The 26,960-nt window shown below is 37.4% G+C and overlaps 2 protein-coding genes and 2 non-coding genes across 9 annotated transcripts in view; all 4 read left to right on the top strand.

The window, feature by feature from the left end:
* Nucleotides 1–10,379, top strand: part of LOC136240096 (DNA replication licensing factor mcm7-like) — a 34,240-nt gene extending 23,861 nt beyond the window's left edge. Inside the window, exons 9-14 of the mRNA XM_066030943.1 lie at nt 537–718; nt 1,210–1,293; nt 8,133–8,305; nt 8,792–8,876; nt 9,133–9,198; nt 10,087–10,379. Of these exons, the coding sequence (XP_065887015.1) occupies nt 537–718; nt 1,210–1,293; nt 8,133–8,305; nt 8,792–8,876; nt 9,133–9,198; nt 10,087–10,168 (672 nt within the window). The 3' untranslated portion in view covers nt 10,169–10,379. The remainder of the gene's footprint in view (nt 1–536; nt 719–1,209; nt 1,294–8,132; nt 8,306–8,791; nt 8,877–9,132; nt 9,199–10,086) is intronic.
* LOC136240103 (DNA replication licensing factor mcm7-like) overlaps nt 1–26,960 on the top strand; it is a 105,604-nt gene that overhangs the window by 59,329 nt on the left and 19,315 nt on the right. For 3 of the 6 annotated variants that reach the window (XR_010693655.1, XR_010693653.1, XR_010693654.1), the window contains exons 1-4: nt 12,343–12,437; nt 12,493–12,907; nt 12,964–13,031; nt 13,226–13,309. The exons of 2 other annotated variants lie outside the window; for them this stretch is intronic. The gene's annotated coding sequence lies outside the window, so the exon portion shown is untranslated. Of the gene's footprint in view, nt 1–12,342; nt 12,438–12,480; nt 12,908–12,963; nt 13,032–13,225; nt 13,310–26,960 lie in introns of those variants that run through there. One more of the 6 variants, XR_010693656.1, reaches the window with a different exon arrangement.
* On the top strand, nt 15,298–15,370 carry Trnav-cac (transfer RNA valine (anticodon CAC)). The gene has a single exon. It is a non-coding gene; the product is annotated as a tRNA-Val (tRNA).
* Nucleotides 16,768–16,840, top strand: Trnav-aac (transfer RNA valine (anticodon AAC)). The gene has a single exon. It is a non-coding gene; the product is annotated as a tRNA-Val (tRNA).

Raw genomic sequence — 26,960 nt, 5'->3', positions numbered from 1 at the left:
TTTTTTACTAGACAAGTGTTAACAGCATTGTTGGGAAAACCTTAGCTAGTAGGGCAGTATGGTACTAGCAAAGCTGTTAGCTAAACTTCTGGGTCTGTGAAATAATGTCCCATGGGCAAATGAAAGTGACTGGCACTTAGAAACATGTTGATGTTTCCGCAGTGCCTCAATGTTTTCCATTATTACCTACCTGGTCTCCAAACCACACAAGCAAAGCAAAGCTCATAGCTATTGCCGTGCGGTGAACCAGCACTGAGATGCCTGTGCACCACTCAGGCACTAGAGCCTTGTGCAGGCAAATCCTCCTGGGGCAGGGCTAGTAACCCACAGGAGGACTGTCCAGGTCTCATGGAAAGAGGTCGCGGAACCAAAAGTTCCACAATGACCTCAACACCACTAAGCGAGACAAGGACAGTTGGGCATTTGCTTCCCCAGTTTACACCAGGTAACCATGCAATACATACACACGCACTCACGCACGCACACACCACACACACACCATTAATATGTTTTATCATTCACTTATCCTATTCCAGGCTGGTATCATGACTACCCTTAATGCCAGAGTGTCAATCCTCGCTGCTGCCAACCCAGCATATGGACGCTACAATATACGCAAGTCTGCTGAAGCCAACATCCATTTGCCAGCTGCACTCCTGTCACATTTTGACCTTCTATGGTTGATCAGGGACAAGTGTGATGCAGAGAATGACCTCAGGTACAGAGATCATGTGAATATTGACCGGATTTGACAAAACCAGGCTTCCACATCCAGATTTGTGACTTCAAAGAGCCATAACTCAATGTTGGAATAAGTTATCACTTTCAAATTTTTACTAGTTATTGCAAAATGCAATAAGAGAATTGTGTAAAATTTTAGGTCAGCAGCATGCTGACTATTCACCTATGTTGTTCTAGAGGTTTGTTGTCAAGTTGTCTCTTCCAATGTCACCTTATAAAACTGAAGAGTAGTGACTCGACGTTTCACCAGTAAAGAAATACTATCCTCTACTAATACAATATATGAAGAGACTGCATCTAGTAAATTGTCCTTTTATGAGTTTTACTTTATTCCTATCCATTTTTGAATAGTTTTCACTGTTTTAAACGATTATGCAATTCCTCGATTCTGATTGGCCCGTCAATGTTTTGAACAGTATTTATATTTCTTGTTTAACTATTACACATGTTCATGTTTTTGTTCTATAGGTTGGCTCAACATGTCACTTATGTCCACCAAAATGAAATCCAGCCTCCTTCACAGTTTGAACCATTAGATGCTAAAATAATGAGGTAAACACAAGAGTCAGTTCTTATTATTATCAGCTGTTAGTAGTTGTTATAATATGGGCATGTACTGTCAGTGATTATAGAATAATATTACTACACTTCACACCTTCAACCTTTTTCAGTGTTGGTAGGGTTTTTCAGTGCTGCTATCATACAATACAATAGTACTATATGTTAAGGTTTGGTTTTTCTAGCCTAAAATATTATCTCAAAACCAGCCTCACAATACCTTAATGGTGCCTATTATGGCAGTAATCCTTAAAAGGAGTGTGTGTTAGTGTCAACTTATGGCTCAGTCTTTTATTTCTTCTAGACACTTCTTACCATGGTCACTGAATGAGACCAGTAATCGCAAATCAACTTTGTACCTCCAAGTTCTACTCTCCTTGATGGATTCCTCAGTTTATAACAGGATTGAGGGGTTTAACTTTATTGTACAGGTGACTGTGCAGAATTGTCTGCACTAGATATTCATTTAACCCTTAAACCCACATATGCCGATAATTCGGTGTTTACACATGGCTATAAACAAGTGCTGTAACTTAAGGAATTGTTCTTCCTATGGCTACACAATCAACACCATTTTGTTTGTAATTAAACAAGGATTAAAATGGTACCTACGAGTTTACCCTACCATGAAAGCATGGGGCCAGAACTCAGCCTGAAACTATCGTTTTTTAGATGGTTAATATCTTCTTCCATCAGATTCGTGTGAAATGAACACGAGGCGATTCCCCATTCTATGGCAAGTCGCGCAATTTACATAATGAAAAACTTTGTGTGGGAGGATCAAAACAAAAACGTGTTCTATATTTGCCATACAAGCACAAGTGTTCTATGTTGGGCAGTCACAGAACACTTTAATAGACCACAATTCTGTATCAGGTAGTTATAGAACTGCCAGGTTTATTTTGCAGGCTGATAGCCTACTTTGAGCGAGCAATCACTCATTCTGGCCAGTAGTACAACCAATCAACCAAGCCAGTGTAGGCTGATAACCTGACTGCGTTGGCTGACCAGTCAACCCAACCAGTAAGAGCAAAACCACTGGATTTAATTTATAGACACATTTGAAGATTTCGATGATGGTTGCTTGTGGTCAGCAGCAGTGAACGTTCTTACTACATTTTGTTCAAATAAACGGATGAGTCCTAGGAATATCATGGAAATATGCTTATTAAAGTACAACAATCGAAAACTTTTTGTTGTTGAGAAGACGAAGTAGACTCACAAAACAGCTATTGAAGGTGCAACACAGGAAAAACACAGGTAAAACACAGGTAAAACACAGGTAAAACACAGGTGCAATGCCTATTTTAGTGATGATTACACTACTCTGTGAGTTTCTAATTGTTTCGTGTATCTTGTGTGTACCTCATGTTGACAGTTCTCTATACCAGATAAAGCACTGCTTTTGCTCGTGCTATACAGGAAATATATCACTCAAAGAGTGATCTCAAGATGAAATATAGCACTCAGCTTTGCCTCGTGCTATATTTGTCTCTCGCCCACTCTTTTTGTGCTATATTTCCTGTATAGCACTTGCGGCAGTGCTTTATCTAATATAACACATGTGATTTAATTAATTGTTTTATGGCTGCCATCATGGTATTGAGAAATAACAAAAAATCGAGTCACTATTCTTCATCGCTCCATAACAAGTAAGCCTCTGTTGTTACTTAGACTTCCTCAAGTAGCCTGATGAAAAATAAACTTTCTGTTGGTATATGGCTTTAGGCTAATAGAGTTAGGTTAGCTCTGCTACACAGGCCATTTTATGACTTGTTGTTTATTTGTAACCCAGCATTTGTTTTGTTGTAAGGTGTCATATTCACGGCTACTGAACAAGACGAGGCATTTTTATGGGACTACTGCCCATGATTCAAGACAATACTGTACATACATTTTTAAGTAGTGTTCTAATAGATGCACACGTACTAGTAAACAAGTTAGTGTTGTACTCACCTAAGTAGTTACAGGTCCACTGGAATAGTAAAATACTGTTTAGATATTATCATTTCTTGCTGCTTTTTGTTTTATCATTTCTTGATTCTAAGTTTGGAATGCCTTATTTTGACCATAAATATTTGAGTTGAAACTATGAAGCTTAGATTGATGCTTCCTAATGGAGCAATCGGTGGAAACTAAACACTACATGAGCACTCAAATGTATTGTAAGATCAATACTCTCTAATAGAACAGTCACTTTGTAATGAAATGCTCTAAAGGAGCATTCACTGGTTAAAATGTTCCAAGATAATTGTAACAAATATTGCTAACCTAAGAGCATAATGGAAACATAATGGGAATACTGAAGGGAATAACAGGTGAAATTCCTGAAAGCGTTTTCACCATTTGGGCAGTTTTGAGCATATTTGACTCAAGCCTAATGAAAATAGAAGTGTTACTTGAAGTTGAACTACTTGTAACCAGTTGCACATCCATTTACCTTATCTGCCTGAAATTTTAGTCAGTGGGGGTATACTGATATACTGATACATATTGTATCAGTGGCCGATATGAAGATTTTTGCCAATACCGGTTGGTTCCTGATATAGCCACCAAAACGGATACAGTATACCGGTATAAAACTGAATAGTCTTTGCTGTGGTGGTGTCACACTATACCCTCTGTTATATAGCTAACAGGGCTGGGGAAACAGTAGTTTTCTATATACTTGAAAAGCACTACACTACGAAGAAATACATGCGTAGTAAACATTCATTGTTACAATAGTTACCAACCATGCAACAAGTAATAGTTGTAACACATCCATGAGGTTAGTATCTGATTTGTAAACACAACACCCGAGGGTGCAGTTGTTTAAAAATCAGATACAGACCAAATGGGTGTGTTCAAACTTGTGGTATGGGGTGTGTACAGATCAAAGGCGCCCATTTGTAACACTGAAGGAACAAGAAAGCAAGGCTAATATTGGCTGGCGCTAAGCACTGTGTACAAGGAATGATTTTACTCCCTAATTACTGTCTGAATGGTTAGTCAATTCATTGTTAGCTAGTTTATTCATTGGTAGCGTGTTTGGTGTTTGCCATGCACGAGTGCGAGGTGCCATCATCGATGCCAATCACTCCAGAGCCATTGTATGCTTCTCATTATTTAGATGGGTGTAACCGAAGTTTCTGATATTCATTATTGAGTGGTGCAGCGCTATAATTGCCTTGGTCAGCTTAATTTATTAGTGAACGAGCAGTATACAGTTATTGACTCAGCTTAGGCAGTTGTACTGCTTCCCTTTCATTAACGCGAGTGCAGTGTTATGTGTTTATTTGTTCCAGAGGGATTTACCTCCTTGTCAATCCTTGATGTATTAGCCTTGTATTGTGACTTCCTGTGTCGGTCTGGTGTTTGGTTTCATTTGAAGTCTTTGAACTAATTAGTGGCCAGACTGTGTGGCCAAAAGGAGGTACTCAGCCATGCTACAATTATTTGTAAACTGGTTTACAATTGATTTGTAACACTGGCGGCAGTCTTTGATCTTCCCAAGCACCATACTACAAATGATCATAGTGGAGAGAAGCTATAAAAAGCAACCATGGGATGAATAAACTAGAAACACAGCTTGAAACAACCAGCCATCCTTACAAGCCGGAGTAATGGAGTAATTCGAACTCATCTTAGTGGGAGCATGCATTAAAATATTTTGTGGGTTCCTCACTGTCCGGGTTGTTAATTGAAGCCAAGCACTCAAGCATTGTCAGTAATTGTTAGCACTTTGAACTGCTTACTAAGTGTATCTTATAACAAGAAAATAAAATTCCAATCTAAATGGATAGCTACACTTTATTATATCAGTATATCAGATGGGTATCGGTGTTCAGACTCAGTATGTCGGTTTATATCAGATCAGTTCAAAATTTCTCTATCAGTACACCTCTATTAGTCAGTAGTAATTGTAGTCAGTAGTAATTGTAGTCAGTAGTAATTGTCAGATGTATATCACACTGTGAAATGTAGAGTGTAAATCAAAGAAACTGCAGAATAAACTAAAACCCATAATCAAATCTTTCATGTGAGGGTATATAACAGATTGATAAACCTTGGACAAACAGTAGAGTCAAACTGATCTTGAAGTGCATATATAATTTTTGCAAAGGTCTCTAAAAGGACCTCAAAGACAATATGTGACCCAGTTTGAGAAAACCGGTCTTATCGCCCATGTCAGCAGATTCGATTTTTCACCCAGGACACAAAGCTACATGAATAAACTATCTAATTCCACAATCAAAATCAGCTAGACTTGAGTGGTCTGGTTTTGCTGGCTGCTTTTCCCAAGCCCAGTGGCGATCCATACGTGCGGTGTGGGGCCCCAATGGAGCTCTGGTCAGTCTGGGGATGACTGTATGTGGCTGTACAGCTCTGTGGTATTGAATAAGTACCTCTGCTGTGAATTTCCTTTCATATTAGCCACTGTTGAGACCTCAATTGCTCAAAACCTGGCCTAATTCATCCCCACGCCTTCCTTTTAAAGTTTTAAACACCATCTTTCCCCCCCCCCTACTTCCCACCCATTTTGCAGCTCACCTGATACAGTCAACCTTGGTTTAAAAACTATCTAAAATGGCGGGAAACTTTGTTGTTGGCTACTTGCACAGTGGATGCTGTGGAAGGTAAGGAATTGGTGTAAAACGTATGAAAATTTGGTACACATAGCTTCAACCATTGGTGAGCTATAGCACACTAAATACTGAAACCAGCGTTTCTCAATACTTTTAAATGGGCGATAAGCCCGGTTTTGCCGGACTGGGTCACATATATACAATGTATAAAACCATAAAACATCACTGGTAGGAGTTTCCTTATGAACACCAAAATCAACATATCCTAATAATTAGGGCTGAGCGATACTGCCATTTTAGTATCACGATCGATACTAAAGCCACTATTCACGATACTGAATAGTTCACGATACTTACAAGTAAGTCTATCATAGGTGGTGCTACATAGTGTATTCCTCAGTATTCCTGCAGGAAGTCTTTAAAAGTAACATCAAACTAGCCACTGTCATCCTTGTTTACAGTAACAGTTATTGTAACACATGCTTTGAGGTTATGTTATGGTGTTCACACCTCTCTGTAGGGGGTAACAAGGTTATGACTTATAAGGATTCTTGAACCTAGTACAGCATAACAAATGACAGTAATGTATAGGCATGGTATCACGATAGTTAATAACAAAATATTGTGATATTGATACTTTCAAAATATCGCGATATATCGCTAAAACAGTAGTATCGCTGAGCCCTACTAATAATGCAGTCACCCTAAATAAAAACAGTTCAACAAATCTGATAGTATTCTGATAATCTGCTGAAATCACTCTCAGTCATATTTCACAAGAGATAGTTTTATGTGGTTTCAGTTGAAGCCCCTATTAAATTTAGTTCAGTAACAGTCTAGCAAGCTCAACTTGCAAGCAACCCTGTATACCAGTACATTTTCAGCAGTGCCATCATTTATCATTATTAAACCCTCTGCAGTCCTTTACTGTTCACCTCCTATTTCATACAACGGTAGAGACAGGGGCAGCAGAGAAGGGAGGGAGGCAAGGAGGGCTAATCTCCCCTGTAAAAAAGATTGTGGAGGGGCTTAGCCCCTACCTGTCATTGAGAGCCTATCTGAATAGCATCAATAATTCAAGCTACTCTAATAGAGCAGTCACAGTATTCTTCAGAGGAGCAGTGTAACAAACATAGGCGGTGGAGACAGGGAGACGCCCCCCACTTTTATAGGACAATATCTGCAAGAAAAGATTGAGATACTCTAATAGAGCAGCCACTATATTCAGAGAAGTAGTGTAGCAAGCTACTTAGCTACGTATGTGTAGTTAGATATAGTTGGTGGAGGGCAGCTATTGTCAACAGGTAATTACCTTTTTTGGGGGGGTCTTCACTTAAGCTGGCCTGGCCCCCTCACTCTTTGGCCTGCTCCACCACCCCTGGTAACAAGCTACGTATGTAGATATAAATAAGGAGATATAGTTGGTGGAGGGTAGCTATTGTCAACAGGTAGTAATGTTTATTTTGTTTGTTAGGGTGTTTGACTTACAGCTAGGCCATAGCATCACCAAGCTAGACCCCCACTCCCCACCCTTAAATAAAGGTGTCTCCCCTGCCCCTGGGTAGAGACACTCTAATAGAGCAGTCAAGTAACTACTGTAATAGAAGCAATCAAGGCTACAATTTCAGACATGTATGCAAGTACAGTTTAACACACAGTTAGTTCTGTTTTATACTTTTACACATTGCACTTGTAAACTACTTTTTTTAGTTTTAGTTTCTTATATTAAGTTCCTGAATTTGATTTAAAATTGGAATACTTAGCTAAAACAACACTAAATTATACACACTGCTTATAATAATGGAGCCAATTAACATTGAGAGAAATCCTAATCCCTCCCACCCTCTTAATCCAACACACCACCTTTAATTTAGCGTACAAATACAAGTATTCTTCTTCTGGTTGTGTGGATCTATGATGATGTTATAATAGCTCATTTTCGCACATAAGGAATGTGGTGGTTGATAATTGTGATTGCTCATTATCTGGCATCCTTTAAAGTGTATTGAAGCCTATGGGAATGCGGTAAGAAAACTTCATATGAGCCTATACCATACCGTTGACTCTTATTTTGAGAATCTTTAGCTTGTAAGCTTCACAATGGTATGTGTTTCATGAAGATTAGCTGTGTTGTTAAGCACAACATCACAGCAGAAATCCTTTTCAGCATGTCAAAGCAAAGGGTTCCGATGCGTACATTTATATGGCTTGGAACAAGACTGGTACATGTTATCGCTGTTGTTATTGACATTTTATTTCTCTTAGTCAATACATTGCGGAGTGCAAGAGGAAACAGCCAGTTATACCAGAGGGTCTCACAGACTACATTGTGGGAGCTTATGTAGAGATGAGGAGAGATGCTAGGACACAGACTAACCAAACATTCACTTCAGCTAAAACACTACTAGCCTTGCTGAGATTATCAACTGCACTGGAATGTATTATAGATAGCAAAATGCTTCAAATTTGTGTGTGTGTGTGTGTGTGTGTGTGTGTGTGTGTGTGTGTGTGTGTGTGTGTGTGTGTGTGTGTGTGTGTGTGTGTGTGTGTGTGTGTGTGTGTGTGTGTGTGTGTGTGTGTGTGTGTGAGAGAGAGAGAGAGACTGTGAGTGTGTGTGCACTCACATGTAGTGTATGTTCCTGAATCAGCCTTCCACTGCCATCATTTTTAATTACTTAGCTAAAACGGTTTAATTCAGTCAAGCATTCAAAACTAAACAACACTGACACATATAACTACACCCAAATTAAAATGCACTTAAGTACTATCAAAACTAAAATGCATGTAACCATTATGGGTGATGGTATCCAAAACAAGTGGATGTGTTGCTTCACAGAACAAAAATGTTGCTATCTTGCATGTAGCATTAGATGTGTAGTGAAGTGAAATGTTTATATATATATTTTGATGAGTTTTACTGACAGGCTCGGCTGCATATGGCAGATATGAAGCATTACGTCTGATGGAGATGTCCAAACAGTCACTGTATGAAGATGATACTGGATCTCAGTAAGACAACCTGTACATGTACTGTTCATTGTATAGAACTAGTATATACACTGGAACCTGTTAATGTGGACACTTGAGGATACATACACAATCCAGACACTTGGTTAAGGTCCCAATTCCCTTTAGTATATAAACTGTCCTAATAATCAAAACACCTTGGTGTGTATACCTATACCAACCCTGTACTGACTACAATTCAAGTACAGATAAGGAGTGTGATTATTGGTTGTGTTAACTTGTTCTCCCTGCTTTACAGGAATGTTAAACCCATTGATGCCATATATGGTATTATCAGGGAGATGGCTGAACCCGACACAGTCAGGTGAGATCACACCATAACTTGTGTAGTATGGAGGGGAATTTGTATGGTATCTTAGTAGAGGAACTATAGCACTAAACATTTGGTAGAATGATTGTTGTATAGGCAAATTTACTTTAGTTGTTTGAAGACACTACAGTTTTCTTAAGTCTTGGTTATTAGTAGAGCAACATAGTGTGATGGTTGTACACTTTTTGATACAATTATGAAACTTTCCATATAAGTTATAATTACTCCTTGTGACATAATTTTTTTGATATAGAGCCATCGCATATTTGACCTTTGGCAACCTTTACAGTCATTTTTTGTATTGAAAATTCATTGTTTTTGTCTTTATCTCCCTGAGGCATTATTTTGCACAGTTTCAAATTAAAAGTACTGCTAAAACAAACTACTCAGCTTTTATTTGAAGTCAATAGGTGATTGCATTCCAAAGTTATGATCATTTATTAGTTTTGAAATTTTATGAATTACTTGTTGATTAGTAATTTACACCCCAAGGGTAAAGACTTATAAAATGATCATAACTTTGCAGTGGAATGAGATACTAACTTCAAACAAAAGTCAATTAATATAGATCAACACCTTTAATTTGATACCATGTTTTAACAGTGTAAAATAATGCCTCAGGGAGATAAAGCCAAAAATAATTAATTTTCAATGAAATAATGGCTGTAAAGGTCACCAAAGGTCAAATCTGTGATGGCTGTATTTCAAAAATATGTCATGAGGAGTACAATTTGTGTGAAAGTTTCATAATAGTATCACAAAGTGCACGAAATGCTCATTTTTCGTGCTATGCTGCTCTATATAAAATATTCCAAAGTTCACTACTGTCAGTCAGCCATTTTTTGGTGTACTACATTCTTGTATTCTTTTATTTCTGGTTAGGTTTGATGATGCTCGACAGTGTATCCTAGCTAAAGGTTTCACTCCTGATCAGTTTGAGGAATGTCTGAGTGAGTATGAATGACTGAATGTTTGGCTGATCAACTTATCCCGTACCATGATAACCTTCGTATAGACCTAGTGATACACAGAACACTTGTATATCATCCTATATGTTATGAAATATTATACCTGTATTATTCAATGTGTATTGTTGTGTTGATGTATTATTTTCATACATGTTTATCTTGTTATTTATGATGTATCTTGTTAAGTGGCTGTTGGGCTGTGATATAAGTTACATGTCTCAGATGTTGTGCAGTACTTTTCATCCTGTTTGTGTGTTTGTACTGCCAGGGTTATTGCTGAGAGTTCCTGCCAAGAGGGCTTTTTGGCCTGGTTGTTCTTCCTTGATAGTTGGCTCCCTTGGAGTGACATATCTGAGTCTATTGTCACTGAGTAGAGTAGATAAGCCCCAGATAGAAATGCAAAGTTTAACTATCTCAAAATTTAAGTAAACAGAACAAGAGTACGGGATGTTGTACAAGAGCACTGCTCAATACTACAAGCCACCAGACACTGACAGCTTGACATCAGACACAGAACCTTCAATCATCTAACATTCCACTTACATTATGTAGACAGACAATTGAAGGTTCTCTGTAGTTTCTGACACGATTGTGTAATTCAACCCTGTACAGGGTGTTATGTAGCTGGACTCTCTTCGATGACTTGTCACATTGCTGAAATGCTATACAGGTAGCTGAACTCTGTACAGGACAAGATGACTTGTAACATAGCCGAACTATCAATAGAGTGATTTGCTTGTAGCTAAACTCTACAGGGAGACTTGTTATGTTGTCTACAAGATGGATATGACTGGTAACTTAACTTAGTTCCACTGGGTTGCTTCACTTGCTTGTAATGTAGATGAACTCTCTACAAAGATGACTTAGTAACATAGTTGAAATCTCTACAAGCAGATTGACTTGTTTTGTAGCTGAACTGCTGCTGTAATCGATTGTAATTTTTTAAAACAGGAGGTCCACAGTAACCAAATACTGAATTTGAGAGCGTTTTCAGCAGTTTTTCAGACAATGTCATTTTGCTTTAAGACTGATTCTCATGTCAACATTATGATGTTTTCACCTTTAGTTAAACATTACACATGAATCAACTACTCTTTGCATCTTCTAATCTGTCTCAGAGGTGCATGGATACAAGTAAAAACTAATGCTGACGCTTATAAAGATCAAACACTTTGTTATATAGCCTTAAGCACTAAAACAACTATGTATAGCAGTATCTAGCTTGTTAACAAGTGCCTGATCTATGGAATGGACTACTTATGTAGCTACTGGTAGCTGCAGTATGCATTGCATTCTTCTTGGTTAAAGTGATTGTAAGCTTCCAAAATAGCTGTTGTGATAGTTACTTTTGCCGGACAATCAAGATTAACCTAGCTACATCTGCAAAGCCATCATGGGGAAACTACCTGGTACAGATTGTAACTTTAGTAGACTACAGTGGCTCAATAAATTATGGTATAGTCACTTTTGACTACTAAGACTACAGTGGAACCTCTCAATTACGGACATTTTGGGACCCAGGAGTTTTGGCCACTTTTTGCTGTAATGTAGAGGTTTTCCTCTTTCAGAGGTAAAAAATGTATTGATGAGACCTGTTGGGACTAAAATTTTTGTCCTTATTATGGAGGTTTTTTCTATTGTGTCCTTAATTCAGGGAGTTTGTTAAGAGAGGTTCCACTGTACACTTTTGCTAGTGATGGCAGACACCTCAACTCTCACTCATTACGCAGGAGACACACGCATCAGATTGTTGTCTCACGCATTGCAATTCCTGGAAAATTAAGCTCTTATGTAAGTTAATTTCAAACCTTTGGAAAAGCACTAAACAGTGCCCTAATGGCAAAAAATTGGAGAGGTATAACTGAAATAGCCAAAGAAAGTTGAGAATTTTGCAATTTTTACAGGAATTTTTTTACTAAGACGAGACCTCAACTCCTAAGTAAGCAAATCTCACTCATTTTAACCTCAGGTCTCACTCCAAATGCACTTTATAGGTTGAGGTCTCTGGTGATGGCTGAGTTGGTATGATGTTAGCCAAAAACATTTTGAATTCACTCTAAAATAGTACAAGTTAAATAGAGCCATACTTTGATTAAGATCTCCTATTATAGCCATAGTAGATTATACTGCAATTCTGAATAAAACGAAACCCACAATTAAAACCTTTGTAACTATGGAGATGCAACCCACAATTAAAACATTTCTTGAAGAATTCTTGAGGAAAAAGAGGAGGCACCCTCTCTCTGGAGCAGTGTTAAACAATAGGTATACTTACATAAACATATTTTGTGTTGCTAGTAATGTGTAGCTCCTGAAATAGGTCTGCTTTAAACACAGAAGAATTTGGGTTATGATGGCTAAATATTACTTAATAAGGAAAGGGGGCTACAGGCCCCTTAGCCCCCCCTCAAAGTCGCACCTGGGGGGAGGAGGAGGCAAGAAATTATAGGAGAAAATCCACTTAAAGGAGAAGAATGGAAGTCGAGTACACATGATGCATTTTCTGAGTTTATTATGATTAGACCTTGTGTCCAACCAAAATGGAGTATGCTTAGGCAAGCACCAAATTTGGTCATAAAATGTTGAATGCCTAACCAGTTTTTCAACCAATACATATTGTATCCCATTAGAATGACCAGGTACCAGTTGGTAGTATTCCACGTTCCATGTCCATCTACTGTAGTGGAGAGGTGACCAGGCAGGCTGGTCCTGGAGATCATGTGACTGTTACTGGTGTATCCTTTTTGTGCAACTTGTGTGTAGTTGTTGTGAACTCCTTATCTGTTGTTAGATTTACCTGCCAATGGTGAAGGAAGGGTTACATCAGGACTGTTGTCAAGCACCTACTTGGAAGCTTATGTAAGTGTTTGCATGTGTGTAGTGTGCATGCAGTGTGAGAGGCATGTAGAAAAAAGCCACTTAAAAATGTTTCCCAATTATGGGGCACAAAGTTTTAATCTGTGTATTATTCAAAGAGTACAACCTCTAGATAACCACCAAGACAGATATACACAAATGATCCACCCTTCACATGCACTGTTGCTATGTTACAGAGGATGGTTCAGGTGAAGAAGATAGAAGATAGCAAGGATGACAGTGAAGAGGTCACTGAGGAAGATCTGATCACTTTATCACTGGTGAGTAGTGTAGTGTACTCATGTAGTACTAAACTGGTATGGTGTGTCCACTGTATCTGACATACTTTTAGCAAGAGTTCATAATATAAAATAAGGAGAGAGTGTCCAACTTCCAATATAGCCTGTATAAAGTCACTGTGTCATGTTCAACTTTAACACTTCCATTGGTGATACAGAACTGTTGATTGGTGTTTATTGGTGTTGATAAGGTCAAGCCTTTATTCTGTGAACAGGCTAGAGGTATTACTGGACTTAGTGTGTGTGCTTATTCCAGTTGGATACTCTCCTATTTTTGTATTGTGAACTCTTGCTGTTAGTGTTGTACACCTACAAAATTTTTGTCATTGGTTAATTGCCTACCAATAATTGATTAATTTGTTTGTGTGTATATTGGCAGACATAATAGTACTCAACAAGCCTGCTGGAAGGTTTAGGGTGGTACCAAAGTGACCATCAATATCTTGTCTTGCAATAACAGTTTTTACAATAACATATTTATACATGCTTTGAGGTTATGATGTTAACACTTGTCAGCAGGGGTAATTTATGGTTTACCAAGTGGGTGGGAAATAACCAGTTTAAAGGTTTCTTCACTGGTTATTTGCTGACCTAGACAACACTGGTTATTTGCATACCAGTGTACAGCACTACATACTGTACCAACAGAGTTGGGGGTAATGCGTTGCATAATTATATTACTTTTACAGCAACGAATAATATAACGCGTTACATGACAAAGTAGCAATGGATATTACATCAGGAAATTGTAACGAATGTAATGCGTTACTTCCTTTTTAAGGCGCATTGTATCCAGGAACGTGATCGATTGCATTTTGGGTCCAGACAAGACTGGAGGTAGTGTTATAGGCATGGACAAAGAATGATAGTGTATGGGGAGTGCCCTTGAGGTCAAGATACAACAACAAAGCGAGCAACAAAGTATGTATTTGTGGCTAGCTAGTGTCACTTGTAGTTGTAGGCTGGTAGCTTGTATTTAGAAGGTTAGACTTACTTTATAGTTTGTAATGAACAAATGTAATACGTAATGTTATTGCTAGTTACAGCCCTCAGAGTAGCGAGTAATATAGTCTAAGTGTTACTTTTTTCAGTAAGTAATATGTAACTGTAGCACGCTACATCACGTAAAACTAAAGAGTAATATGTAACTAGTTACATTTTTAGTGTAACGACCCCACCTCTGTGTACTGACCCCAACTCTGTGTACTGACCCCAACTCTGTGTACCACTTGCATGTCAGTTGGTTAGTGACATATAAGGAATTACTGTCAGACAAGTTACTTATTAAATGCTTTCAGGACACACCATTACATCATATTGTTCTTTATGAGAAGTGGCAAACTTTATACATTGTGTATACAGCTAGTGAATGTACCATTTGGGACACCTTGAGACCATGTTGAAGTTTTGTTACTACAGAGTTAGGTGTCCTGGTTTCTTGATACCTTGTATCAAGAGTATATAATGGGGAGGGTTATGTACACTAGATGATGGGACTAGAGCTCGGTGGTATTGAAATTTAAATACACGGTATTAGTAACAGAAAAATATCACAGTATATAGTTAGCTTGTTATTGTAACTATTGCATCATTTCTTGGGCCTAGTATGAAGTGGTATCATCCCAAAAATATATATATATAGATCAGTACAAGTAAGCATGTGTTGTAATGTGACAACCTCAAGTTTTTGTTTAGGGCGTGTCTGCTAAACCATCAACTAATTGGATAATTAAACACCAAAGGTTGGGTTAAAAATAATCCTATACTGGTATTCATCGATATGCCGTTATTTCGATATATTGGTTATCAAACGCTGTCACGGTATGATAATCGGTGATTATGATAATTTATCACGATAAACAGTATTACAGATATATCACAGAGCGCTAGATGGGACTTAGTTACTCTGTAGCTATTCACGGCCTTGTCCACATAAATATCTTGAATTTCTTGTTAAAATTGGATGTGTAGTTCCTGTGGTGTAGTGGTTATCACATGAGTCTCACACACTCAAGGTCCCTGGTTTGATTCCTGGCTGGAACAGTCTTTTTTTCCACTCTTTCTTTTTTTTTTTCCAATCATTGCACACTAAGATCGATCTGCAAAATTGCCATTTTGCTTACCAGTCATAAATTATATACATACGTACACACTTACTACTACTGCAACAGACAAAGTCTAGTTATTATCTGTCTATATACGTTGTTTTTTGTATGCTGTTTTACCAAAAGTTATACTAGTAGCATTGCTATGTCAACCTTGACAGGTTTTTCCTTGCTTGTCTGTAGGTGGGCATTCATTAGGATTAATAGAATCACAAGCATAGTACCACCAGAGGAGGTTGGACACGATATAAGCACTTCTGAAATTTATTACTGCATATTTCTAATATGTGACGAGGAGTAAGTGATAGTAGAAATGTTTAGCAATATCCATACCACATTGTGCTTCTTAAGATGAACAGCAAATTCTTATTGCAAGGCAAATGTGTGAGATTCTAATACTCTGTTCGTTTCTCTGTGAGGCCAAGCTAGCGGGGTCCGCTTTTCTTCTTCAGTACCCTGAGAAGCTTTGTTAGTATGCACATTGTTTTCTTCAACAAGCTAAAATACACGTAATAAGGCATCCCTATAGTATTACACATTGATTCCACCTTCAAACGCCTATACACGTGATCCCTGTAGATTTCAAGAGCAATTTACGTGCCTGGAGTAGTGGGATTGAATGGGATAGACTGGCTGAATAGACTAAACTTGAAATGCACTCTCGAATGGTATTTGTGAAAACCTAGGTGAGCGCTTGGTTAAACTAAATTTCAAAACAAAACGTATGCGCTCACGTGTGTGTGTCCAACCTCCTCTGTAGCACCACTATCCACACTTGCTTGTTATAGCACATGTAAAATGAGCTTTATCATTGTCATTATCATGTGTACTGAACTTTGCGATGATTGTAAAGATCACATGAGGCAATTCCTTTATAGCCACTAAGTGGGTATTCTTCACTGGTACAGCTGACACTGATGGTAGTGAAAGTATGTCTACATCTTGTTATTAGCATAACGGAAGTCTGTTTTCATCTCCCATTGGCCGGTTTGTGTCATAGCATGTATAGCCTTGAGGCCATACCAGAAATCAGCTCTCAGGCCACCAAAACCATTTTCATAATCAACCCAAGATCTTGAGAAGCTTATCCAATTCATAGAGTTATTTGTGTTGTGTTGTATGATGGTCCATCCTCCATTATCAGTGTCCTTGTCACAGCTAGTAGACGTTATTAAAGATAAAGGGACTTCCCCCTGTTATAGAGTAAACACCAGAAGGTCCCAAGTGGGCTTGATTTCTTCCATAGCAACAACTGAAACACAAATTCTTGTACACGAGCATGTGCACTACACATCAAAGTTTAAAGCACAAAATATTGGCTTGTTGTGATGTGCTATTCCTGTAGTGTAGTGGTTATCACATGAGTTTAACACACTGAAGGCCCCTGGTTCAATTCCAGGCAGGAACACTTTTTTTGCTTTAATTTCAGAACACTTTAAAAACAAAAATGGTTGATGCTCTGTGAGATTTGATTATGGGTTTTACTTTATTCTGGAGGTGTTTGGTTGTGAGTTTTAGTTTACTCTGAAATTTGTGGTGTAGGTTTTGGTTTATTCCACTCATGCTAGTTAAAGCACTGCTGCGACCACGGATGTGGTCTCGTGTTGTATTGGTTTCTACGATTCCAGCCAAGTTGGTGTAAAAGTAAAGTGAAGGTGGTTTTCAAATGATATTTTTGGTCAGATTTTCATGATAGGTACTATACAGTCCTACCATATTGTATGATAAACATCATGAAATATGAATTGCACAATTTCGTTGTTAATTGTACAAGAATCACACATAATTTCCATATTCCACAGATTGACTGCAGAGGTGCTTCTCATATTGTTCTTAATTTGAAATACCGTGGAGCATAATTGGAAATAAAGTAGAATAGCCAGTTTGTTTTCAGTAATTGATAGTAATTGGGGAGTGTGTTCAGTCTCTCAATTGGTTTAATTGTAATTGCTTTGTCATACAAAACACTACCTCGAACAAACAGCTTTAAACTACAGACAACACTTAACTGATATATAGTTTGTCTGTGATGTTTTCTTACAAAAAATTCCATCAGCAATGTTTTGAACCTGTCCTTCACTACGAACACATGCGAGGGACACACCCCTTACAACTTTTAAGAGATGTTCATTTTCTTAATTTACTTGTTTGTACATGGTCTATACAGCATACATACTGGCTGCTTTTAATTAACAAAGGTTTGTGTAGACAGACACACATGTTGTTTAGCAAACAATTTAGAACACCATACATGTGTCCATGCCAGTTGTGGGCTTTAACATCTGTCTTTTTATTAATAGTAGTTAGACAACTGTAAAATGTCTTAAAGAACTTGTGTGGGTGAAAACTTATTTCCATACAGCATGAAAGGAAAATGTAGTACTGTGTATGGAAACACGTGTGTAACATTTTAATAGCCAGAAATAGCCAAAACAATGTCATCTGTTTGTTTTATGACCAAACTTGTACTATGTATATACAAAACTGATGTGATTTGAATCTACAAAACTGATGTGATTTGAATCTACAAATGAACACTGTGAGCAAAGAATCAAATCCAGTTAAAGCACTGCCACGCTTGTGAAATATGGAAAAATAGCACCGAGTGATTGGGTGAGAGATTGATACAACATCCTTGTGCATTTGTTCCCATATTGCAGTTGCTATGGTGTTTTAACTGGCATGAGTAGAATAAAGTAAACCCACAGAGAAACTAAACCCACAGAGAAACTAAACCCACAGAGAAACTAAACCCACAGAGAAACTAAACCCACAGAGAAACTAAACCCACAGAGAAACTAAACCCACAGAGAAACTAAACCCACAGAGAAACTAAACCCACAGAGAAACTAAACCCACAGAGAAACTAAACCCACAGAGAAACTAAACCCACAGAGAAACTAAACCCACAGAGAAACTAAACCCACAGAGAAACTAAACCCACAGAGAAACTAAACCCACAGAGAAACTAAACCCACAGAGAAACTAAACCCACAATTAAAGAAACAATTAAAATTCACAATCAAAACAGTTACTCCAGTTTAAACTAAAACCCATAATCAAACCTCACATGTGAGGGTATATAAGAGATTGTCAAACCTTGACTAATACATCCTTAAAACTTCTTTCTATGTTCTATAATTTTTGAAAAGGTCTTTATAAGGACCTCAAAAGACAATACAAAGTTTATGAAACTGTGACACATCACTGGTAAGAGTTTCCTTATGAACATCAAAATATCCTAATAAAGCAGTCACCTAAGTAAAGCAGTCTAACAAATCTGATAGTATTCTGATAAACTGATTCAACTTCCACAAAAATTATACCCATGGGTGAGTGAAGTTTGACCAATAAACTTCTTCAGACTGTGTGTAACTGAATTGAACGGACCATCTGTTTCCAAAAACCTTGAATTTAGATTAATTACACCCTGTACTCTTATTTCCATGCTAGAGTTTAAATAAATAGTATGTTAATTCAAAAGTGAAGTAGGGATAAAGTAGTGAAACCAGAAATGAATGATGGCATTGCAGCATAAATCGGTGAGAAAATCCATACATTGGCATGTTATAACAATCGTTTTGTTCAATGCCAAAGTAGAGATTTTCCCACCAAGCTATACTGTAATACCATCATTCATTTCAATTTCACTGTTTTTTATCACTTGGGATTCCCACTTCACTTTTAAATGAATAATCTTATAGCTATAAACATGTGACTGTTCTATTAGGGTGACTGTTCTATTAGATTATCTCTAGTCAGCCAGAGGTGTGTCACTATTTCATATTTTCGTAGTGCTAGCATTATATTATTAGGCCAATAATAACAAGGTGTGTCATCATGATAGATTGTGGTCTTGGTGCTCGATCATTATTAATCAATTAAGATCACATTAATAGGTATGGCATTGAACCTATCATGAAGTTACAGGTATCTACCGAGTGTAAGTGCTAAAATAAGTTTGCGGCATATAAATATGCTGCTCAAGGAAAGTGTTGATATGGAAAATTAATGCCTCAATGCGGTTTCATTGCATAAGGAAGAAGACAACTTACCTGATTGAAGATAAAAGGGAAGACCAGGTGCAAAGGGAACTAACTCATTGGAACTCCAAAAGACACATCCCACTGTTGAGTGTGTTATTGTGGTGTAAAATGGTGGCCGTATGCTATCTCATTTGGCCTCCACTCTTGTGACTGTGGTCAAGCAGGCAGGCACGTGGGCCGATAGGCAGGCGGGCCGATAGCTATAGGCAGGCAGGCAGGCAGGCAGGCAGACAGAAATTTGAGTTTCGGTAATTTAAAAAAAAATTCTATATCTGGCAGCCTATTCTCCATTTTAATGCTGTATTTGATGTTAGATGGACTAATATTATTCCATTAAGGTGATTTTCATCATTAAAATGTTTCTATGAATTTTAAAGATGGAATTTTAGGTGGCTCTCATCATTTTTGGTGGATTCCTATTTAAACAATATGGTATGTTTGATATTTAGACTTATCACAAGGTGTACACTGTATTTATGAAGCCTGAGCAAAACAACAACGTACAGGTTTGTAACATGCACCCAAGCACTTCAAAAATGCTCCAGCTTACTTAGGCCATTACACCATGTACCCTGTATATGCAACATGTTACTAGGGTGGTTATCAGTGTCAGAGACAGTATCATGTGGTCAACTGCTTTTATTTTTCTCTCAGATACACACCCACACTTGCAGGTGCAGTTACAGAAAATACGCTAATTGCTGCATTTCCAACTCTAAGGTATAAAAGCTTATCAGGGGAGAGATCCATTCTGAGACATTGTGAATACAGCCTACACTTCTATTAGCTAACTATGAATATAGCAAATGGTTTCACAGTTGAATCCCTTATAAAGGATCTCAAAATATGCAAAACATGCCAAGAAACACATTGCGTTGTGTACTACCTGCTGTAATTACCACTTACAGATCACTTCTTCTCTTGCTGTGTCCAATTCATCTGGTATATTAGTAACATGTGATTGGCCATCTATTACTCTGACTCCACCTGCTGAACTGTTGTCGCCTCACAATGGCTCATTAAAACACGGATATAGACACATGCATTTTTGTCATGCACGTGCACATTTCTCAAACAGGAGTACCACTAATAGTAAGTACAACTAGTGAAGTATGTCCTCTTGTGATAAATACAAAGTTCTCAGCAATGATCGCAGCAGCAATGAAAATTTAGTGGCTCCACAATATGAAATTTTAACTTTTGAGAATCAATTACCACAAATTCTAGGCTAGGTACCAAATATATAATGTCAGACTGGAACTATTTTTTGCAACTTGACACAATACTCCTCAATGTGCATTACAGATAGTTCAATAAAGTAGCACAGTGTGGGCATATTAAAGGGGTCACAAAACACTCACTACTGTGGAATTATCCTTGTATTGTGTATTCAAGGCTCATTGGAGCCTGCCAAAAATTCTGAATTTCGAAGGTATTATGTTTGAAGAATGCATATTTTGAAGTACAGGTGGATTTCAAGCAACTATAGAAATTCGTGTCATAAATTACAAAATATGTGGAGTCTACATGTGCTTGCCTTACAGATGGAATCGAGGATGGAATAATCTCCACTTTTACACACTGGAAAGAAAAAGACTGAGTTATAAAGTGGAGTAGTTACAGTAGCCACTGGTAGTGTTGCACCGATAATGGGTTCAATAATAATTGGTATTGGGCCGATATTGGCTACTAGCTGATTAATCGGTTTTGATTAAATTAAAGCCAATGTTTATCTCCACTGCTCTGAGTAGTATAATGATGTTGGGGAGGCTAGACATAAGTTATTTGGCATTTTAATTGAGTTATGTGTTGATGATTTAGCAGTTGACTACGAGCACTGCCCATAATAAACTGTCAGGTTTTAGGCCATGTTCAACAGTAAACTGAGGTTTTAGGTTTCTATGTAGTACCAGCCACTTGTCTCAACTGTGTAGCAATAGTAAAATGTACTTAAAATGTACTTAAAACCCGTTTACCATGAATAACTTATACTTGCGGTATGCATCTAACTTTACATTGTAGCCTAGAATGAGCTGTATATCTATGCTCTTGTCACTAATATGAGTCATTTAATAATGATGATGATGAGTGTTAGTAGTGTTATGTATATCAGATCGGTTATCAGTATCGGCTGATTCTGTTGCTTAATATTGTTTATCAGAATAATTGATTAATTTGGATATCGGTGCAACACTAGCCACTGGCGAGGCAATCGGCTTGATCAGCAGGCGACATAGATTCCCAACAATGGCCATTCTGGATAGTTTACTGGCTATTGATGAAGTAACGGTAAGAATACACAAGCAAATATGCGCTGTTTGATCACATGAAAGCACATTATTTTTACTTGTTGGAATCTATTTTCGAAGGACATCAGTGCTTGGGAATTTATTTTCAAAGAGTAGAGACTCTTCAAAACATGGCTAGAGCTCTGGAGTTTCCCAATTATTGTGTTTATTTTTTCACTTTGTTTTACTTAGTCTAGCCTTGGTTGTGCAGCTGTCTTTCATCATTTTCTTCTATTTACCTTATGTGATTATTTCATGCATTGTGGTAAGTAGGTTTAGTGTTGCCTAGAGGCCTCCCAAGGATGTTGCACAATCAATGTAAATCAGGCACCTCTGCAGTTGTTCTGCTCAATATGGGAATTGAGTACAATAACCAGTACTGTAGTCATAATGTGTTACCACAAATCATCACCTACATGGTATTGAAAATGAAATGGGTCACAAAGGAGGCCAAAGATAAGTCCGTGGTACTGTAGCTGTAGTGTAACGTCTCAGGGTGAAGTAATGTTAAACAGTAAAGAAATGAAACCTATAGCCTTATCCATAGTCCAGTTATACTTGGCTGAAGACATTAGTTAGTCTCAAACCTACTACTAGCAGCTAGGTGCTCATCTCCTGCTACTTAACATCATCCTACCTTAATCCTAACTCTTTGCAATTACTACTTTAGTACCATAAGCCAGCTAAAGCACCACCATGCTAATAGCACTTGGGCATGATCTCATGCTACATTATGTTTCCATACTGCAGTCACAGTGGTACTTTAACTAGTACAGTATGTGTATAAGGAAATATTAGAAAAGTAGAGATCATAGAAATGAAACAATGTACTGTAAGTCATCAGTACCTGTAGATATACTAGTACACATTTTAATTCCTACTTCAGTCAGACATATACAACCTGTCAATAGTGTAGTTATGACTATAATAGGGATTAATGTAGTTGTAGTCCTCCCTTGTTTCATTGTTTGTATTATTATTTCTATGGTCCATACTAATTTTATCAAGATTTATTACTGGTCAATTGATACATACTACATTGTGGAAAAGAATGGCACCAGATGTATTGTAAGTGTCATGTATGAGAAAGTAATTACAAATAAATAATAATAATAAATTGAGAGACTGAACCCACTGTCCAACTATCAAGTAAATTAACTATTCCTCCAATTGCGTTCCACCTCTCATTATACAGTGTTTCCAATATGTAAGTCACCTCTGCAGTCGTTCTGCTGAATATGGAAATTGTGGACAGTTACCAGCACTGAAATCTAGCTGTGGTGATAGGCCTTAGACTGAAAAGTAAAGAAAAGTTATTATGCTTGGCTGAAGGCATCAGTTAATGAGGCGGTTAGTCAGTTAGTAGAAAATCTAACTTTAATAGAAACTTAGTTAGAAAAGTTTTAGGTCACTCTGAAGGATTTTTGAGCTTGTTTATGCCTATACAATCCTGCCAAGCTGAAGTGTAGGTGGATTTCAGATGATATTTGTGACTGTCTCAGCAAAAACCCAACTTGTTTGCACAAGCATGCGTATTGAGAAAATCAAAATTTAAAAAAGAATTATAAAATTACGCATGCTACAAAGAAATTTATCCGTCCAGTACTAGGAGAGGGAAGACTCAAATTGATTACAACTATACACCATCTTATTCGCCTGCTTATATATAGAGAGTTTGAGAATCTTTGTTTTGTTTCTGTAGCCTTAACAGTATGCGTGTCATGTGCATTTGTTTACGATGCGATAAACGTAAGCAACATCGTCATCATTTTTTCAACTAAACTGCCTTCATATCCATATGCGTGAGTGACTACAGGGCTAACACTATTACCTTAGCTGATTTGCTATCTATATATGTGACCGGATTTCATATAACAAGGCTTCCACACACACAAAATCAAAATTACTTTTTTACCAGAAATGGATTGCTGGTCTAACACACTATCATATTCCACACTGTACTTCCTTCAGGACTGGCAAGTCTGGTTTCTGTAGCAGCTTTCTTCCGACTCTGTCAAAGCCACGAGTGGGAGATTGGCGCCATTAAATGGCCATGGCTTTGTGATAATGGTGTGTGGCGAGCTGGGACTTCACAGAGAGCTCACCAATAGTGTTCTCAGTCAATTTGGAGAGATTTGAGGGCCATGGGGGGCCATGGAGGGCCCAAACTTGGCCTCTGGATTCCATTCGTCTTCTTACTTCATTTTATACCCCTATATTAAGCCCACCCACCACCCACCACCCTCCCACCCTATTACTACCACCTGTGATATTATAACCCACTCGAAAAAAGCTGCCCAAAACAGGGCAAATTTTGGGTATCAGAAATTAATACACCCACTCACTGATAGCTAGTAAATAGATGAATAATTGGTGCAAATTTTGTTTGCACAGCTGTAGGCACTGGGAAGTTATTACACAATGATTCCTTAAAATCGCCATATCTCCTAATGAAGTTTTGTGCGTTGAAGCCTTGTTTTGTCAAATTCAGTCACATATGATGAACATTTTAAGCCAAATTGCAACGTTGTAGACTAATGTAAACAGAATTTATGGCTGCGAATGTAAGTGTTTGTAGTTTATCTTCAATATAATCACTGTACAGATCAATTATCTTGCTCCTCCTACTGTCTAGCGCTCTAATTTCAAAACTAATCACCACAGAAGGATGAAACTTTGGTGATCCATTCCTTGGATACTGCAGATAATGCTAAGAAAAATTTTAAAATATTCTACAGTTGTGCAACAAGTCAGGTTTTTACTGAGACGGTCACATTTTTAGTGAGACCTTCATGATCCGTACAGTACAGCCCTACCATGTATGATAAGAATCACAAAATGTGACCAGATTTTGGAAAATCAATCTTAATGTCACACATAAAATACAAAGAAATCCACACTTTTATGTGTCACTACTAAATCACTTGTGTACCTGTTAAAATATTTCACAGAATTTGTTTGATCATTAATTAATGATTGTAGCATTGTAGACTAAACCAAAATCCACAATTAATCAAAGAAACTGTAGAATAAACTAAAACCCATAATCAAATCTCACATGTGAGGGTATATAAGAGATTGCCAAACCTTGACAAATGACTCTTAAATGCTCACATGTATCATTCATAATTTTTGCAAAGGTCTCTAAATGACCTCAAAAGACAATACAATTGAACATCACTGGTAGGAGTTTCCTTAGAACATGCAGATCAAGAGTGACCAGATCTGCAAAAACCTGAAATAATGGTACATTTTTCAAATTTTTCATTATTGAAAATGTATAATCTAATTAGCTAAGTGTATGCTCTGGCCAAGTTTTAGTCTTGTATGCCAACAACTTTTGGAGTTACAGCCCTAAAAAGTAGTAACAACAGAAAGATCAATTTGTACAGGAAGTATTGGGAAAGTAAATTATAGGCACTTACAAAAACTGCTGTACAGTAACTTACAAACACAATGTTGTACAGTGCAGAGTTGCAACTTGCACTATTGTGTACACCATGAATAGGGGAGTCCATTACTGGGTAAGTTGTGCCTTCTATCACCTTACTTCACCACATACAGAGATGAAATCAGTGAAGAAAGATTAATCACATACGATCGCTTCGACATAGCGTAAACAAATGCCTATAACTCACGTATCCTTTAGTCTACTGCAACAAAACAAAGATTTTCGAACTCTTCTTGAGTAGGCGAATAAAATGATATCCAGGTTTTTATCATTGGACTATTCTTCACAAAGAACAAATCATTTTAAAAATTAGAGTTTTTTTTTTCAAATACGCAAATATTTTACCCATTGAAATCAATGGCTTACACTGAAAATTTAGGCTTGCGCCATTATGTTGGGTTTTTGTAGATCCGGTCACATTTAGATATTCTAATAATGCAGAAATCACATAGAGTTTTGTGGTTTCAGTTGGAGCCCCTATTAAATTTTATGTAGCTGTTATTGCCCTGTTGGTAATTTGCAAATAACCCTGTATACCACTACATTTTCAGCAGCATAATATAAACACCATTGATTGTTATTAAACCCTCTGCAGCCCTTTACTGTTCACCTCACATTTCTTACAATTGTAGAGATACTCTAATAGAGCAGTCAAGTAACTACTGTAGTAGAAGCAATCAAAGCTACAATTTCAGACATGTATGCAAGTACAGTTTAACACACAGTTAGTTCTGTTTTACACTTTAAATCATTGCATTTTGTTGTTATTGTTAATTTTTTCTAAATTTAAAAAAAATGGAAATATTGCCACTCCTCTCACCTTTCATTTCTTTGCAACATTAAATTTTCAACAACTCCCTTTCCTTAAGAATCCTATATTATAGCTGATCTAGTATACTCAACTTTTATGTTTTAGTATGTTTGCATTGAGCTGAATCATCAAAAACGATTAATAACTTACGATTGCTACATTGCACGGGCCTCCTGTATTGCTTGACATGTAGTGCTTCTCGTTCCCCTAAAAATATATTAAAAGCACTTCATTCGAATGTAAGACACTCCAATTATGATGCTGTAAAGTTTCGTTATACATTTTCAATGGGGAATCTTCTTAAGCATAGCCGTTTGATGTTATGTTGACACATGATTGTGGTGAAGCCAGACGTCACACTCCAGCCCTCAACACCTGATTCATTATACGTTATGTAACTAGTCTTTGTTGACCTGACATTATGTCAGATCAAAGTCATAGTTGATCTGACATGATCTGACAATGCTTAGCAGCATTCGTAAACATGCCAAGCTGGAGAATGCCCTCTGAAAATTTTTAGGATTTTCAAAGCTTGGATGTGAGCATTTTGACACCCAAAACTCCTTCAGCAGCCATACACTGCATCACTGTTAAGCCACATACTTAATAAATCTGTAATAATAACATTGTGATGATGTGATGTAATGTTTTGTGAAATGTATCTATACTGCCTCAAAAACACCTTCGCTGTAAAAAAAGGTGCGTCCAAGAAACTACAAGTACCTGTAATCCAATGTAATTAAAAACAGCTCAGTTGTAGGGAAAGACTTCATAAAAGTAAAAATAACTGGTAACTTAAGAGCTGATATCTGGAGCAGCCAAGAATCAATCTTACTCATACTAAAATTTTTTAATCCATGCAAGAACACCTTGCATTGGCTGTAAAAAAGTGCACCCATGAAAGTAACTGGCAATTGAAATAGCTGATATCT

This window comes from Dysidea avara, chromosome 12 (assembly GCF_963678975.1).
Source record: "Dysidea avara chromosome 12, odDysAvar1.4, whole genome shotgun sequence".
NCBI classification, from domain to species: Eukaryota; Metazoa; Porifera; class Demospongiae; order Dictyoceratida; family Dysideidae; genus Dysidea; species Dysidea avara.
Note: the sequence above shows the minus strand (reverse complement) of the source record. Positions and strands in the feature narration are given on the sequence as shown.